Source organism: Myiozetetes cayanensis, unplaced genomic scaffold, assembly GCF_022539395.1.
Source record: "Myiozetetes cayanensis isolate MyiCay16 unplaced genomic scaffold, myiCay2020 scf19, whole genome shotgun sequence".
NCBI lineage: Eukaryota > Metazoa > Chordata > Aves > Passeriformes > Tyrannidae > Myiozetetes > Myiozetetes cayanensis.
In genome coordinates, this window is record NW_026087400.1 from 6,097,073 (window position 1) to 6,114,056 (window position 16,984).

Genomic DNA, 16,984 nt, shown 5'->3' on the forward strand with positions numbered 1-16,984 from the left:
AAATTCTCTAAAATTTTAAAAGCTGACATCTGAAATTCCAGAATGCTGAATGTAATTCTTCAGCAGTGCAGACCAGCAAGAAAATATGCAATAGTAGGGAAGTAAAAGGCATAGATGTGGGTTTTTTTATTCCTATCTCATTCCAGCCTGATACAGTGAATATCAGCCACAGCCTAGCTGTCAAGGTTATATCTGCACCATCATTCTGCAAATCCAAACTCACACCCACACAGCACCACTCTGTCTTTGGGACTCCATTTCAACAAATCAAGGAAGCCAAGTCCCACAGTCACCTGCTGTGGGTGATGGGAGTTAAAGAATGAACTCCTGCAGTAAAGAGGTAGATTGCATGTTCTTTGTCTGTTCCTGTCTCGGATTTTTTCATTATTATCGTTTTACTTTGGGAAAGCCATGAGCGAAACCAAATCTCTTTTCCAAGCAAATTAACCCTCTGTTTTTGTGTACACTCTGTCTTTACAGATTTTCAATAACCTAGCTGTGTACATTAGCTCTGACTATGCCTTCCTGCCTTTGCTTGTACTCATAATGACAGCCATACTGAGTGGCTATTACAGTTATCTCACTTTCTGGAGAGGATGGGAGGTAATGATATGTTGCAATATGTGCAATGGGGTATTATAGCTAAATACTCTTTGGAGTGACTGATGAACTCTTTTGCCTGGTATGCCTGGTATGACAGTTCGAGGCAAGGGGTACTTATCCTTCTGTATTTCCTACATTTCCTTCGAGCAGGAGCTAAAAGGTGTGGGCTGGATGGGGGTGGTGGTGGAGGAATTGATGGAGATGCAGCAGAGAGTGGGAGCTGCTGTTCAGTCCCCGGCTGTGGCCGAGAAGCACCTCTGCATCACTGTGAAAAACAAGCCTGTACTTTAGCAGACCCGATGCAGCAGCTGAACTCAGACACGGAATAATGTGAGTGACTATAACCATCAACAAATGATTTCTGAATACTATATTAAAACCCGAGTCCATTGTGAGATTCCTCAAATAACCCAAGGACAGGCCCAGATGCCAATAACTGGAGAGTGCTGCTCATGGCCATGGCAACAGCTCCGTGGTCTCAAACAAAGCCACTCACAGCTTCCCTGCCTTCCCTTACTTGGGAGAAAAAGACAATCCTCAGCTAAGAAAACAGGTTGAAGAAGTCAGATCCTGTACAGAAAAATACCTGAGCAAAGGCTGCATGGATCACGGTTGGACTCGATGATCTTAAAGGCCTTTTCCAACTGAACAATCCTATGATTCCATGACTCTAACTCACAATTTTTATTTAACCAGTAGTCACTGGTAGTGGGATCACAGATACCTGGTAGCATATCCCACCCCACTGCCTTAAGGGGAGGCTGAATGACTGCAAAACACACTGAAACATTGACCACAAGGTCAGGCCACAGGTCTGTTATCCCAGTCTCCTCTCAGTTTGACTTCCTGTACCCCAAAGTAACCGCCTGGGATTCTGCTTAAACTCGAAGAAAATCAGAAATATTTTTATCAATGGTTTTTGAGACTTCTGAAATGTCATTCTGACACTTCTCAGTCAGAGTGGGAGCAGTCTCACTGCTGCCAGTGGCTTCTGAGAATCTCAGTTTTTATGTTGTGTGAGAAATTAAAAATTGTTCCATTTCTTTTCATGCAACTGGGATGCTATATTTGATGGAGATTTATCACTTCCAAATCACATGGCATTTTATGATTTAGTGGGGTTTTTTTATGATTTACTGGGGTTTTTTATGATTTAGTGGGGCATTTTTCTGCTCATGTTACTATTCCCAAAGCATCTTAGAAAAAGGCAAAACCTGAAGGGCAGTTTTTTCAGCTGAACTGGGCAATAGGAGTCCTTGATAGCTGTCTACAAAGTGTCAATCACCTTTAAATCCCAACCTCACTTACGACGGTTCTCCTTGAGTAAGTGACAAGGCCAGGCTGGCAAAATGAAATTCTTCAGTAATACATTGACAAACTCAGAACCACAGAGCACCAAATTCCCCCTCAGTCTGGATTTGAATGCATAAATAAATAAGGCTCTTCCATTTATTTCTGCTAGAAGATTGCATTATTCCTTTCTGCAATTATTGAAAAATGCAGAGCACAGGCAAGATTTAGTGTCTGAGTTTTTGCTGCAAGACTTATGTCAGTAGAAAGGCGTTTTTGCTCTTGGGAATCAAAGTGAGATTCACCCATTTGTGGCAGGTGTTTTAAGCACTCAGCCTAACAACCTACCCACGCATGGCACTACAGCAATTCAATGACTAAATTAAATCTCTGAATATTAAATTAATGATGGAAATCTAAAATATTAATATATTCTAATTGAATATTCTCTGATAAATTATCTAGGCATTCTCAGCAATTTGATTTTACTTTCATTTCTTAAGGAACTTTCAGCTGCATAAATACAGCTATTAAAGCAATTCAAAAAGGGAACATTTTCTGCTCAGACAAGAGAACTCTAAACACAAAGAATCTAAAAATTTCTTTCATATGATTGATTAAATCATAGAGCCCAAGACAGCTGAATCATTAAATGACTGCTTTCCTTCAGTCCCTCTGGCTTTAGCAAGGACAATATAAATTCCCTATGGGTCTGAATACAAGGAAATACAATATGTATAATTACAGTATAGGCCTGAATGCTGTTGTAGGAGAATTTTAAATGGAGCATTTATGCTGTAGCTGCACTTTCCAATCCATAATGCTGTATGTGCGCGTGCATGGAAAGCCCATAAAACACTGGGCATCTGCTTCCTCCGACCTAGATTCCCAAATGGCTCACACTGGGGTAGCCCCACCAGCTTTGGCAGAGACTCGTGAATTTACATCAGGATCTGTCCTTCTCTTTCACAGAAAGCTGGAGACTAAGAATGGCATGGTGATACGCCAGGAGAACGCAAAAAAAGGGATGTCCTTTGAGGAGTGTATATGGTGTGGGATGTGTTTAGGAACTTGCTCGAAACTACATGTTTTAAAGAAATTTCAAATGGACATGTCAAAAAAGTAACAATGTGCTGTGTTTCCCTTTCTCCACTCATTCCATGAGTCATGTGCCGAGTCATGGTTTGGTCACATACACACAGGAGTTCAATTCCAGAGCCAAGACTCTGGCAACACAAACACTTAATGTACCATTTATTTTCCTGCTAATCTTTCTGTCTTCGGTTTCAGGTTGTCTTGTGGTGTGAAATTATAGTCAAGAGCCAAGAGCTGTCACAACCTACATCCTTGAAACAGCTTTCAAAGAAAGGCTGTGCCTCCACAGAGCAACACAACCTGCACAATGTCCCATTTCCTCTCCACCCTCTGGGCTTGCTCCTTCTTATCTCGGTCTGACTGTCGCAACAAAGACCAAATCTCCTCATCTCTGAATTTCAGCTGGTAATATTCACACGGGTACCAAAGGTGAGGTGCACTGAGAGCCACAACTAGCCATTTTTTTCAACTCTGCTTGTGTTTGGTAAGGCAAAAGAAACACCTGTTCCTGTGGAGAACAAGGAAGATCTAGGCCTATTTGTAATCAAGGCTGTCTGCATCTCTCTCAGGAAAAGTAAGGTCTGATGTCCTTTGGGAAGCATTTGCAAGGCCTTTTCTCAACAAACCTTCTCTCACCACAGACAGATGCCATCTGTCTTGCAGCTGGGAGCTAATGGATTCTGCACTGCCAATTTCACAGCAGTGAGCAACGCTGTGATAGAGGAGGCATGAGGGATTTCCTACAATAAAACTATTTAAAACAACTGCAAAAGCACATGCTGAACCAGCCATGATGAGCAAAGGAGATGGCAATATCGAGGGCTGATGGTCCAAGCCGGTGGGGATTTCACAGCTCAGTATGTCTTATGTATCTCCAATGCCAGGATTTTAGATTTTGGAGAACTGTCTCACTACACTGGTTTCCTGCTCCAGGATGGGCTGTGGAGCTCTAGAGTGTATTCAGTGTCACAGTACAGCCTAACATGTGCTAAACCCACCTCTGGGGTCTTCTAGTGTGTGAAGAGGAGCTCTCTGCACATGTTGCCACGGTCTTGGCTCTGGTATTGATCTCTCCTCTATGTGTATGTGTGTGTGTGAGACCATACCAGGATTTGGCTCATGACTCATGGAATGACTGGAGAAAGGGAAACAAGCCACCTTGCTAATTTTTTGACATGTACATTTGAAATTTCTTTAAAACATGCAGTTTAAAACAAGTTCCTAATGTGCTGCACTAAACCCGACCCACCGACGACATCTCTGCCAAGAAGCAATGCAAGAGTCTTCAGGTATATTATACTCTGCTAACTTTCCAAAAACTACTTCAAGACTTTCTGATTAAATTTACATAAAATGCATCCTTCCCTCTTATTTCCTGTTACTCACTTAGATTATTTCTAGTATTCTTGTGGCTGAGATCACCAGCGCTCGGATGTGAGAGCGCACGCTGTGCAATCAAGGGGGTTTGTAAGAGCACCAAGATCCTGTCTCGGTCATCCTCAGTGGATTTTCATGCTGGTGTAATGAGAATGAACAAGCTGTTTAACATAAGAGATCTAATGGGGAAATACCACATTTTTCAGTGCCAAGATAAATGAAGGCAAGCTGGAAAAATCAGGGTCTACGAAGTTCGAGACAGGAGGCTCTTAAGAGCTCTATGAAGATCCTGGAGATGATTTGGAAGTCTGGAGCCCTCATAAAGGTGAATATGGTTGCAGTGGTTGATAGAAGAGCCTGTCATGGCATGACCACAGACCAATCCTGAACAAGACTGTTTTTTTTAAAACCAAATTATTTTCATGCAGGCCATTGAGATGGACCAAGACTTGCCTTGAAAACTGATTCAAGATTCCTATTAGAAGCAGCTAGAGACTTGCACATGGATGCAAAACTGAGATTCTTTTTGAAGTTCAAAAGAGGATGAAATACAAGATAAGCTAATAGATAATTAGATAATAGATAATTAAGAATTAGCTATGCATGTAGCTAAAAAGGATGAGTCAGTGAGAAAATAGATGGTGCTCAGCAAGGGGGCAACTATTTAATATATTATCTTAGTTGATCAGTGTGCCTGCATGAGTCATTTGCTTGGAGAAGGAGGGGGATTTCACATTGTTTTTGTATTTTTAATAGGCATTTTTATGGACCTCATAGTTATAATAATGAGAGTACCTGACAATTAGTAATGAAATTATCCTCACTACAGAGAAACATTTCACAGCATGTACAATATTATTCCTAATACAAAGGTGGAAGTGAAGCACAAGGAAATTAAACAGAAGATTTTCATGAATGTTTGCAAAATAAATAAGCATATATCAATAAAATTTGATAACTGTTTTCTCAGCTCAAAGGCAAAAGCAAAATTTGCAAAACATTTTTTATACTAATAGAAAATATTTTTAGCTTATAAATATCAGATGTTTATTTAAACTCTTCGAAGAGTAAGTAAATCTTTTCAGCAGCCAAAACTAGTTAGAAATTCCTATTATTATTTTTTAGCTATCATTTTTCTGAAATACATTTCCTAGTTAGTGTGGTTGATGTATATGAACAGACACGGATGTTCCTTTGAAAGAAAAAACCCTGTAATTAACAGTGAGATTTTTTTTGACAGGGATAATGTTCCTTTTTTCTTTTTTTTTCCCTAAAAACTTTTCATTTAACGTATTTTATCAGAATGAAATGGTTTAATGAGCAGAGAATTACAGTTGATCCCAGCTGAACCAGATAGGGCTGCCTTTCGAGGTATGTGGCTCCCATCAAGCTGCATTCACCTTTGCTATGATTTAAACTTCATTCAGGCACAGCCTTGCTAAAAATACTGACAAGTAACCAATCAACTTCCATAAAATGGAATTTTTACCTTCACAATAGGAAGCAGGAGTAGGAGGGAACCTGAAAGATTTGCCTATGCATTTCAAATTAGTCTGACCTATAAAAACGCAAACAGCAAGTGGTACTATGACAATGAACTTCTGGTAGGGTTTTTTTGGTTTTTTAGTGTTCAGATTTTTCATGCCATCCCTTCCTCTCCTTGGAGGAAGCCCAGAACCAAAGATAGCACTACAGAGGGACTGGTTTCCATTAGTTATGCCTCAAAAGTGTAAGCTCAGGCAGGGCTTTCTGGACCAAAAAAAGGTCAGTGTCCAAGAACCTGCTGGTTCTGGGTTTGAGTGTTTTATATAAAGTAGCAGATAAAACTGTGACAGACCTGCCTCTGTACAAATGGGATCTGAGCTGGAACTTCACATGTGCACTTCTGGTTACAGTTTATGAGCAGATGGACACAAAAATATTCAGCGCCCAGTGAGCAAAAGCATAGGAAATCAGATCAAAACTGTTACCTAGATCTAGGAGACAGCAGAATGCTCCAGGGCAATCTGAGGGTTATGTGGATGGAAATAATCAGATAGTGCTGGTCTTTGAAGATGTTGATTTGTCCTATTCTGGTTAATTAAAGACACAGGGGAAGCTGTAACTCCTGCTAGGAATCACCCAAGCTTCACGTTCAGGTGCTGGCAAATGGGCCAGATGCTGCAGATGAGCAGGAACTCAACCCGAGCCTAAAACATCAGGGGTCTCACGCTTAATCAAGTCGCACTCTTTGTCTGATCTTCCCTGTCATTACGATGCTTTCTGTAAGTCAGGTGAAAAGGAAAGCAGCCCTTTGTAAGCCAATTCTTTCCCCCCTACCCCTCCCCCCCATTTTTACTTAATTTTCAGTGTTTCCTCCAGCTTCTGCATTCGAAAATTGCAATGGAATATATTGCTGAAAATCTGGGAGCTCTATGTTTCCATCAGCCAGGTTATCTTTCCAAGGTTACTCATAGTTTAAGTGATGAATATAAATTCTTCTGTAGCTATATAAAATTTATTATTTGCCATTTTTATTAATACTGGAATTTTGCACACTCGAGTCCTTCTGTTTCATCTCCAGACTGTAGGGGAAAAAGTGCCACAGAGATTTCAGTCCTTATAAATCAACAAATTTGCCATGGTAAGCTAGTGCCAAGTTGTCCTCTCTCTGTCTAGTCAAAGCTCAAAAGAAATCAGCAGGGAATGGGACAGGGCCCAAGTTCATTTTTCAAGTACTCCCCTTATTTTTCACAGGAATTCAAGATTTAATCTAAATTATTAATAGGATTTAGGAAGATATTTTTGACATATCAGGTTACTTTCCTCTTCAGATATTTCTTCCACTTAGTAGGACAACACATTAACAGATCACTCCATACCCAGCACCGCTGAGCACACAAAGACTCCTTGGCTTCCCTCCCTGTTTTTCCAGGACAGATATAAAAACATTTATCACCTGCTACTTTTGATTCCTTTTTGCACAAAGAAATGACACCAACAAGCTGAGTTTACCCAATATTGGTGAACTGGGAACATGCCCCTTCAGTCATTGCAGGAGTCATTGCAAAGTCCACCTGAGCTTCCAAAGGACTCAGCAAGTACCTTCCTTCCTCCCAGACATGGGCTGTGCAGAAGAAGATCAGCTAATCAGTGTGAAACAGGTCACGATGCAACTCGTGAATCCAGGCACTGTTTCAAGATGACTAGATGAACTTCCTGAGAAGGGATGCCAAGGACACACCACTGCTGCTCAAAATAACTTCAGAAATTTTATAATTGTCGTCATTTTCTTGCAAGGGAAGAACTGAAAGAGTCTGCCAAGGAACTTTATTTATGTTTTTTTTTTTTTTTTTACAGCTAATCATTCTACTGCTCCAAAAACTAAAACCAGCACCCACAAGAGGAACAGCAACATGTATTTGTACTTTGCTAACACCAACAGCAATAACGTATCAACCAAATGTCTCTGTAAAACACTCCTTTTCCCTTCTTTTTCTTTTCCTGTCATCCCATAATCATCACAGAAAACCACATGGGTAAACTTGATCTCAGAGATTATCCTTGTGAAGAAGGAAACCAGAAACACAGAGAGGATGCAAGATCCATCTGCAGCGGGGGCAGGCAGCCAACCTCCTCCAGGCCACCGCACATCTGCACCCGGGACCGGCGGAGGGAGGGGAGGACACAGCACCCCTCGTCGCTGGGTGCCACCAACCCAGCCTTACACCTGCAGCCGTTTTCTGGATGAGGGAGTGGGCAAAGGGCCATCTTGGCAGCAGTGCCAGAGCCTCTTGAGGGACTGGCTGGAAGGAGGTGATTAGGCTGCCGTCAGCTGGGGAGGAAAACTGGGGCAAGGCGCTTTGGAAAAGATGAGTTTCAGCAGCACGGAAAAGGCCACTATTCTTGCATGGGGGAGGAAGAGCAGAGAGCCTGTGCTTCGAGCCAGACTTCCCACTCCAGAAACTTGGACCACATCTACTGCTTCGCCAGACCAACTACGAGATGACCATTTATTATTACCACTATTATTACGATTTCTGTTTCTTATTTTCACTCACCCGAACCAGCTGCTGTGGAAAGGGTCCTCTGGAGTTCTCTGGCACGTTGATGGGTGGGATGACCCAGTCCCTCTTCTGCCTCCGCAGGCCGTTGGCGCTCTGATGCTGCCGCCACGGGAGCAGAGTGTCACTTTGCTGCTGCACCAGGTCTCCAGGCAGTGTCTTCCTGCCTTTTGGCTGTTTTGGAAACAAGAATGCAAAACCAGTTAAGCCTCTTCCTCACTTCTTAGGACTTGTCCCAGCAGCGGCGCTTCCCTGCGTGCAAACGGCCCCACGGAACAAAGACACAATATGCTTTGCTGGCAGCTCTGCTGCCACTTCATTTTCACAAATATATGGAGCTGTCACTCTCAAATCAAGATGCCTCCCAGAATGTATCATCTTCATTACACCAGCTGCAGGGAGATTTAGCAGAACACTGGAGTAAAGAAGTTTCTGCAAATTTCTAATAAATACAATCTACCAGAACACACACAAAAAAGGGAGAGGATTCCTTTACAGTCCATGTTATGGGGCCAGCTTTATAGTCTGGCACTGAGCACGAGCAAAGCTACAACAACCTGCAATCTGTGGTTCTGCAGACGTATTCTGCAATCCAACCAAACCCCAACCAGAGGGAGAGTCAGACCCATGGCTGCAAAGGTGCATTAGTTCAGATTCTTAGTGCTTCATGACACATTTTGCAAGGGCTGGGCTTTGAACATAAATCCCAAATACACATCTCCCCGCACTGCCTGCGAACTGGAACACATTTCAGGCAGTAAATTTTCATTATTTGGCATGCCTTTGAGTCCTCCTTTGTGATTTTTTTTTTTTCAATTGTGGATTCTGCCCACGGCATACTTTGGCACTGGAAATTTTACAATGCTGTGGTATAAAAATGGAAATGGTGAGACCCTGGTTTGGACTTAGAGAGACTGCCTCATTACTAGAAAAATTTCTGCTTTACAGAATGATGAATCACTGAAATGTAGATTTGGAAAGGATCTTCAGAGGTTATGCAGTCCCAATACTTAAATACTCTATGGCCTTCTAGGATTTCAGCAATTACTTCTGGAAAGTCTGCAGAAAAGATAACTAGCAAAGCTCTTGTTACCATATGGTGACCTGCACTCCCACCAGAAAATGTTTAAACTTTCATAAATCACAAAGACTGCAAGTCACATTCTCTTCATTTGAGGTAAGATCCAGTGGGAATACTGTTCTCTGAATTTTACAATTTTCAGTTATTTTGCTCTAAGAACTCCCACAAACCCAAAAAACCCATGCCCCCAAACACAAGTACAGTGTGGGAAAAACCTATCAAAGTATTTTCTGAGGCTCCTGCCATTTTAAGCCACACTCACTTTTTGTCTCGCTCCAAACATACAAACTCAAACATCCTACAAGTATTTATCTGTAGGCACTGACTTCAGTGGGAATCATTGCTTCAGGGCTCAGAGTTTGGTGTAAATCCATCTATTAGCACATTTCAATTCCTGATCTGGAAGCGCAAAGAAGCAGGCATTCACCTCAAGACTATATAATGTATGAAAACTAAACAGTCTATGAAAGGCAAACAGTATCTGAACTGAGAGGTGGCTCCAAAGCTGTGTGGCCCTTCTGGATCCTGCGAGCTGGGCACAGCAGACAGGAGCCCATTGTCACAGCTTGATCGTGGCTCTGATCTCTGTTACCTGTGGAGGGCAGACATCCACTGGCTGCAAGGACTGGAAGCATTTCTGCAAAAATGCAGCTATTTTTACACAGCCCTTAAAAATGAGCCCATTCTGGAGCTGAATTTTCACAGAACAGACAAATATGGTCTTTTCAGTCACACACAAAGGCACGTTTCTCAGGTCCTCTCACACACTCATGCCACCAAGGTGACTGCGGGGTTGTCTTCACCTAAGTGCTGTTTAAACACCTTCAACAAGCATCGTCACTAAGCTGCTACAAAATCACAGAACTGTGGCTCAGTATTTAGAAGTTGTTCTAAAAATACTCACTTAAGTGTGTAATGAACAAAGAAACAGAGTCACGATGCAGCAGTGGGAGACTTTCTTGTGAAAGTCAGGATACTTGTAGGCACTGCTGACCTCCTCCTTCCTCTGGGATGCAATATGTTATATGTGATAGAGTTTTCATCTAAAGAAGGTGTTATCACCAGAAAGGTATCTTTTCTGAACACTGACAAAAACAATGTTATCTAAAGAAGACACACAGAAATGCACGTCAACATGAAATAGGACTGTGAGACGTGAGTCACAGAAAAGTGGATATCCCCTATTTTTTTTAATTGGCTTGTGATTCCCAAATGAGGATCCTTTGAGAGCAGGTATTTGGATCAGTTTATATAATTGGCAAGTGAGCATTGGGACAGATTATGAAAGGATGGTCAAATAATTTGTGCTCTGCTGAGTTTACACAGTGGAATGAGTCTGAACTAAAGACAGACTTGAGAATTAACATGAATCCCAAAGCTCCATGTATACTGAAATAATTAGTGTCAGCTCAGCAAGGAAATACCAGCCTTTTTAGTCTGTATGAAATACTTGCTGGCAGGTGACTAGACAGTGACTAGCTTGCTTGTCACTCTTGATGATGTTTTCCTACATTAGAATAAATCATCAACATGACTCTGAATTTGATATGTAGAATTTCAAAAGCATCTTGCAACAACAATTTTTTTTTTTTTAAAGAACAGCTCTTTTTTATCTTCATTTGTTGACAATGCATTCTCATGACCTTAATTTCTCTGGTGTTGTTTAAATACGTTGTACATGTTTTCTGCTGTTTAAAAGCTGTGAGACAAATGCAGTAACAAAGTCTGGTGAGTATAAATGCCAGAACTATTCAGATCTTTGACTGAAACATCCAAGAACATCTCTGGAATAACAGCATCAACTAACAGCGAGCCCCAGAAAACTCTCCTGTGTTTTCAAGTTTACAAGAATCTAAAGTTCAAGTCAAAAGCAGAATGTGACACTAAATTCAATTAATTCTAAAATACAGCTTCCAATCCTGGTTTTGCTGAATAACAGTTTTCACTGAGATAACAACTGCTCCTTCTCTCATGGCCTCACAGGCCATATGCTTTCTGGAATTTCAAGACATTTGGAAAAGATAAAATATTATCACTACCTTTTGCAGTGTCACCAGAACAAAATCTGCCCATAGTCCTTCCCACAAACAAGTTGAGCACCTCTAGTGCTGCTGCTTTAGGGTGGTTTCCCTCCTGTTGTTTTTGTGAGGTGCCATCCCCTTCTTACATATGGCACAAGGGGGATGGGCACACGCAGTCTAAGAGAGGGTAATCCACGAAACATGTGCCCAGTGGAAAGTGAAGTCCACTCTCCATTCCAAAAATGACACGGTGACATTTATAATTCGTTACGACAGGATCAAACACCAAACATGGAACATGTGAGTATGGTCTCTGGTGATACGCAGATAATTAAAGGAGGATATAAAATAGTCAGATAATTCAGTAATTATGCCTGTCTATCACTTTAGGACACTGATAAGCTAGAGAAACACAGAGGAACCATAACAGATGAAAACCTTCAAGATCAAGGAGAAAAAGTAATTAAAAAGTGTGGGATGAAGAAAAACAACAGGAGAAAAGCCCATGCTGGGATATAAACTTGTTAGGAGAGTTTGGATTCAGTGGGATCTAATGCCTCAGTGTTCATACTGGGGCAGTGTCTTTCAGAGCTTGCCAAGGATGAGATGCAATGTGTGCTGGGGTGGTTGTATTATTTAAAGTCCACATTCTGCACGCATTCTGCAAGAAAAGGAAATTTCTTCTCACAGGTTGCTCCACAGAAGGTGTAGGGGTGTCTTGAAGTCTATCTCAATAACTTCAGTGGCATCTCACAGGAGTCATTTCCAGTTCCTTTTCAGTCTAGCCTCGCCTTTAACAATGGTGAATACAACCTGCTGTGTTCAGAACAGGACAGAGCTAAACCCCTAAAGGACTGCCAGACTTCAACCAGATTTAGGAAACCTTACTCCAAACTGGTGAGGTTGTAGGGTGCTTCAACTAACTCCACTTACACCGTGATTCTTGAGAGCTCAGGAACATCCCTTGTCTGCACTTGGCACCAGCAATAAAGGCAGAACTGCCATCTAGGAAGTCTACAAGCTCCTGTCAGTGTTGGTCTGTGGCTCGTCAGCCTTTCATTTGTTGGGAGACTCAGAGTAAACTCAACCTCTACTCACAAAAGAGGGCGAAAAACAACTGACTGACAGAACAGGGCACGTGGGATCCCCCCCAGCCCCTCAAGCCCCGTCCTGCTCGTGACAAGAGAGGCTGCGAGCCACTGACTTTTCAGTAGTGCACAGATAAAACCAGTGAGTGTGAAGGAACACCAGCTTTCACCTTCCGCTACACTTAGCAGTAGCCAGTCTCGCCAGCTGGCTCGTCTCCCCTCCCAGCCAACCTGCCTTTGATATCCGTCAGCCTCTGGCTACGGAGACATCTGGAAGTTATTATCCAGCAGAGCGTATCACAAACCCATTTACATAATATAATATCATATTTTGTGTTCCTGCTTAGCTGAACATTTTGGATCACTCGAATGTTTGGGTAAATAAGCCACCATTCCCTGCATATAAATAACAGTGAGTCTTAGGGTACGTTTGCTGGAGATTATTCCTTTTATGGGGCTCGGCCTGCAAAATGAAATGCTCTGGATTCAGCACTAAAATATATTATTCTTGCAATTGCAATAAGGAGTACCTGCAATTGGAGGAGAGGAAATAAGGCCTTTATTTCCCAAGTATCAAAATTATTTATGATTTAACCTGTTTTATTTATATGCCAGTCTTATTATTTTCATAGGATCTTTAACACTTCACACTAGACATATTTCAGAAAAGAAACAGTACTTGGCTCGCTTTGTTTCTAGTGTCACTCCTAGGGTTTAACTGTGGCAATGTGTTTTTAATATATTTTTACCAATACAAGGGGATACAAAGCCACCTTTAGTCCATTGCTCAAACATATTTCCCTTCAGCTCCTACATCAATATACATTTTGAAAACCGGTACCATTTTCTACCAGGGAGAAAAAAAAAATCTATTTAAAAATATTTAATCTGAAGCGTTTTTTGCTCGTTTCCATGGTAGCTGCAAAAAGGACAGGAGAAAATGATATTTACCAAACAGAAAATAAGACAATGAAAATAGAGCTTAGTTTTTTAACAAAGGGAACATGAGAGCACTGCAAAATAAACATTTGCATGAATTCTGTTCTAAGGAAACAACATTTTGCTGACATCAGGGACAGCAGTGGAGGACGAATGAGCCCTTTTTTCCCAAAATGCACCATTTCCCCAGTTTTTGATCTTTTAGTAGAGAAAGATATTTCATTTTGTGTTCTCATACAGAAGAATGAAAGGGTTGCAGAACAAACAGCAAATTTATTTACTTTAGGGTAATTGATTCCTTTTTTATTTAGGTCATTGCTGAATTTGCCAAAGTTGGAGAAGGGAAAAGAAGTAGTTTTAAAAAGATCAAACTTTTTATTTTAGACTTTCATTTATTACAGTCATGCTACGTGAAGGTATTATTTAGGAACTGGTAGGGAATCCATAATCTGTTTTCCTCCTTATCCACATTCTGGAACTCTGTGATGCCTATCTATATTAGCTCTATTTACTAATAGTTGTAAACTGTGGTAAATTTAATTAAAGATAGCTTCATGTCACATCCCATTACCATCATGGCATAAACTGCTATTCATGAATGATTTGTGTCAAAGTGCTCTGAAAACCAGTGTTTTAGCAGCAAGATGTTCCAAGATTCACAGTTCTTCAGCAGGGGCATTAAATTAATGTGTTTGCAGAGAAGCCACTAATTGACAATGAGATGTGATCTTGGCAGTAGACTTCCACTTTTAAGATAATGAACAGTGTTCAGACACAGAGAAGAACCTCCCCTGCTCCTAAAACTATAGCAATAATTTCTGGTGTAAACAGGAATAGAGGGAACCAATCCTGACAGGGCATTTCAAGCACCCAAGCAAGCTGTTTGATCATCACGACTTCCAAAAGCAAACAGTGGAATGGCAGCGTTCATGACCTTTATCAAGTCTGGCTACGTACAGTCAGGAATGTTATGTTTGGTTAGGAACTCATTAAACAAAATTACCTCTCCATTTATAGAAACCATACAAGTACAGTATAAAACATTTTAATTAAATCAGCTAGTTAAGCAAAAATTCATTACTTTTTGTTTTTATCAGCTAGCAGTGGGGCTGCATGGAGCAGTTCACATTAGAGTCAATTAGTAAGAAAAATTGTCAGATTTGGCAAGAGCATGAGCTTCCAGAACACATCAGCTGACAGGGAAGAAAAAGTTTGACTAAAAGCTAACCAAGTTACTGCCCTCAGAGGAGGAGAACGAGCCATGTAACACACAGACATGCATCAGCCATGCCAAACCCCCTCGTTCCCAAGGAGTCAGAGTCAAAGCTCTACATGCCCTGTTCCTTGAGAGCTGAAAAATGAGGCATGAATGCAAATTTAACGTTGTTAGGTAGCTGGCTGGCTTTGCAGGCTTAGGAAAATTTTATCTGATAGAACTAATGGAATGTGATCAGTGTGACTGAGGAATCAAAATGTTCCTTAGCGTTGTAGGGCTGCAAAGCAAGAAAAAAGCTGAAGAAGAGTAACAGGTAAAACCAGGGAAATTTTAAATAGGGAGAACACAACACATGGGCTTGGGAGTCAGGCAGAAGATCCCTTATTTGCAAAAGGTACAACAGGGCCCTGAGTGGGCAACTGTAATTAAATGCTAAGTCTGGACTCCAGAGAAAAGAGACACCCACCATCTCTGGGCATAACCCACGTGGTTGCCATAGAAGGCTCTTATTTAAAGAAAACAAATACATGTCATTGTCTTTGATCAGAAAACCTCACAAGGTTGGTGGCCCAGGTGAGGACCCCTTGGAACACACACACAGGCTGCAGGTCACACACACACATTTCCTTTGGGGCCAAAATGGGGACTTTTCAGGCAGCTGCTGACCAGGTGACCCTGCTGGGACAGGAGGTGTTGATTTCCCAGTACAATTGAATTGAAATTTAGACATCCCCTGAACTCATCTACACCTTTTGTTAGCCTAAACATTTGGTAGGCCATCACCAGTTTAAGTTGGAAGCTGGTAAGTCGTGGAACATTTCAGTAGGCTTCACTTCTGTGCTGCAGAGCAGGGCCACCTGCAGGCAGTGTGCTCCTGTTCATTACTGAGCAGACATGAAATGTGGACGGTGTCTCTAAGGTGAGGGAAGTTTTGACTGGGGTGGAGAGGCAGAGCTGCCTTCAAACTTATTCTACAGCACTGCACAGATGATTACAGGCACCTCCTGGCTGGCTCGCTGCTTTCAGGGTTTCAAATGCTCTTCCTTTTCCATTCCCTGGAAAAGTCACATACCAAAGCAGGCACACAAGAACTCCATCTGCCTTTGGTGGAATCTTTTATGGTTCCCACAGGTTTCCAGCACCTGTGGTACTCTTCTTGTCCTTGTCAGGCTTTGAATATTGCAAGAGTGTTCAACGAACAGAAGAAGATGACAAAGATGACATCATCCCCAAAGCACAGCTCTCGATGTACTTTTCTTTCTCATTTTAAGGCTTGAACATCTTATCCCAACATGAAAAGTTCTGATGAGGCTGTTTCCTTGCAAAGCTCCCCACATCAACTTGACCTTTTCACAATGCCTTTTGTAACATCTAATCTCGCAGTGCTTCTCAGGTAGGGTTGTTTAAGAAACATCTAAATTACTGTTGTACTCTCCCTTCTAGTGTTTACAAAATGCCACTTCTATCTTCAAGTTAATGTCATTCTCATAATTGGGAGAAGCCATACACAATGGCTTCAGAACTACAAGTGTTTCTCAAGAGCATGGCTATTAAATTACAAAACACTCATATACTTGTTACCTGTTCGGATACCCACAGGTCGGGAATAAAGGTGGTAGATCTTGTCACATATAATGTGGTAAAAACCTCTACTGCAGCTTCATCTTGCCCCTCTAATTCTGCACATATCTTGAGAAAAATGTATGAAATATCTGGGCTAGCAAGCTGAGTTCTTCCTCCCAGATAAAACTTGTAACAAATAATTTAAAACATAGTTCCAAAACACATTCCTTTTGCTTCTAGAAGTCACACTACTACAAGTGCTCTTCATCACAGAAAGCAGAGGGAGCAAGTCTGCTCCTTAACAAGCCTGTGAAAAATTTTAATCTCGTTTTATTTTTCTAAAGCCACGAGGTTCAAAAGATAACATGAATTAAAATAATCATAATGAATTAAATGTAACAATAGTACTTTCCTCAACAATGTTTGCAAGTACAAAGATCACAAGAGATTTAAGAGATCACAAGCACCACTGCTACTTTAGCACAAAGCAAAGTAATTCAGTCTGGTGCTTCTCCTCAGCGCTAGCGTGAGAATTTGCCCTTTCAAGTTATCCTTTGGTTATTTCAAGAGGCTCTTGAGAAAAGACTGTTCTTCTTTTATTCTCCAATTTCAGAGTGCACCTAAGCAAATGCTTAAATTTGACCATGAGAGCTCATTCCATTCATCTC

General features: G+C 41.3%; 1 protein-coding gene across 1 annotated transcript in view; it reads right to left on the minus strand.

The window, feature by feature from the left end:
- CDH4 (cadherin 4) overlaps nucleotides 1-16,984 on the minus strand; it is a 416,593-nt gene that overhangs the window by 145,075 nt on the left and 254,534 nt on the right. The window contains exon 4 of the mRNA XM_050313859.1: nucleotides 8,406-8,582. Within this exon, the coding sequence (XP_050169816.1) occupies nucleotides 8,406-8,582 (177 nt within the window). The remainder of the gene's footprint in view (nucleotides 1-8,405; nucleotides 8,583-16,984) is intronic.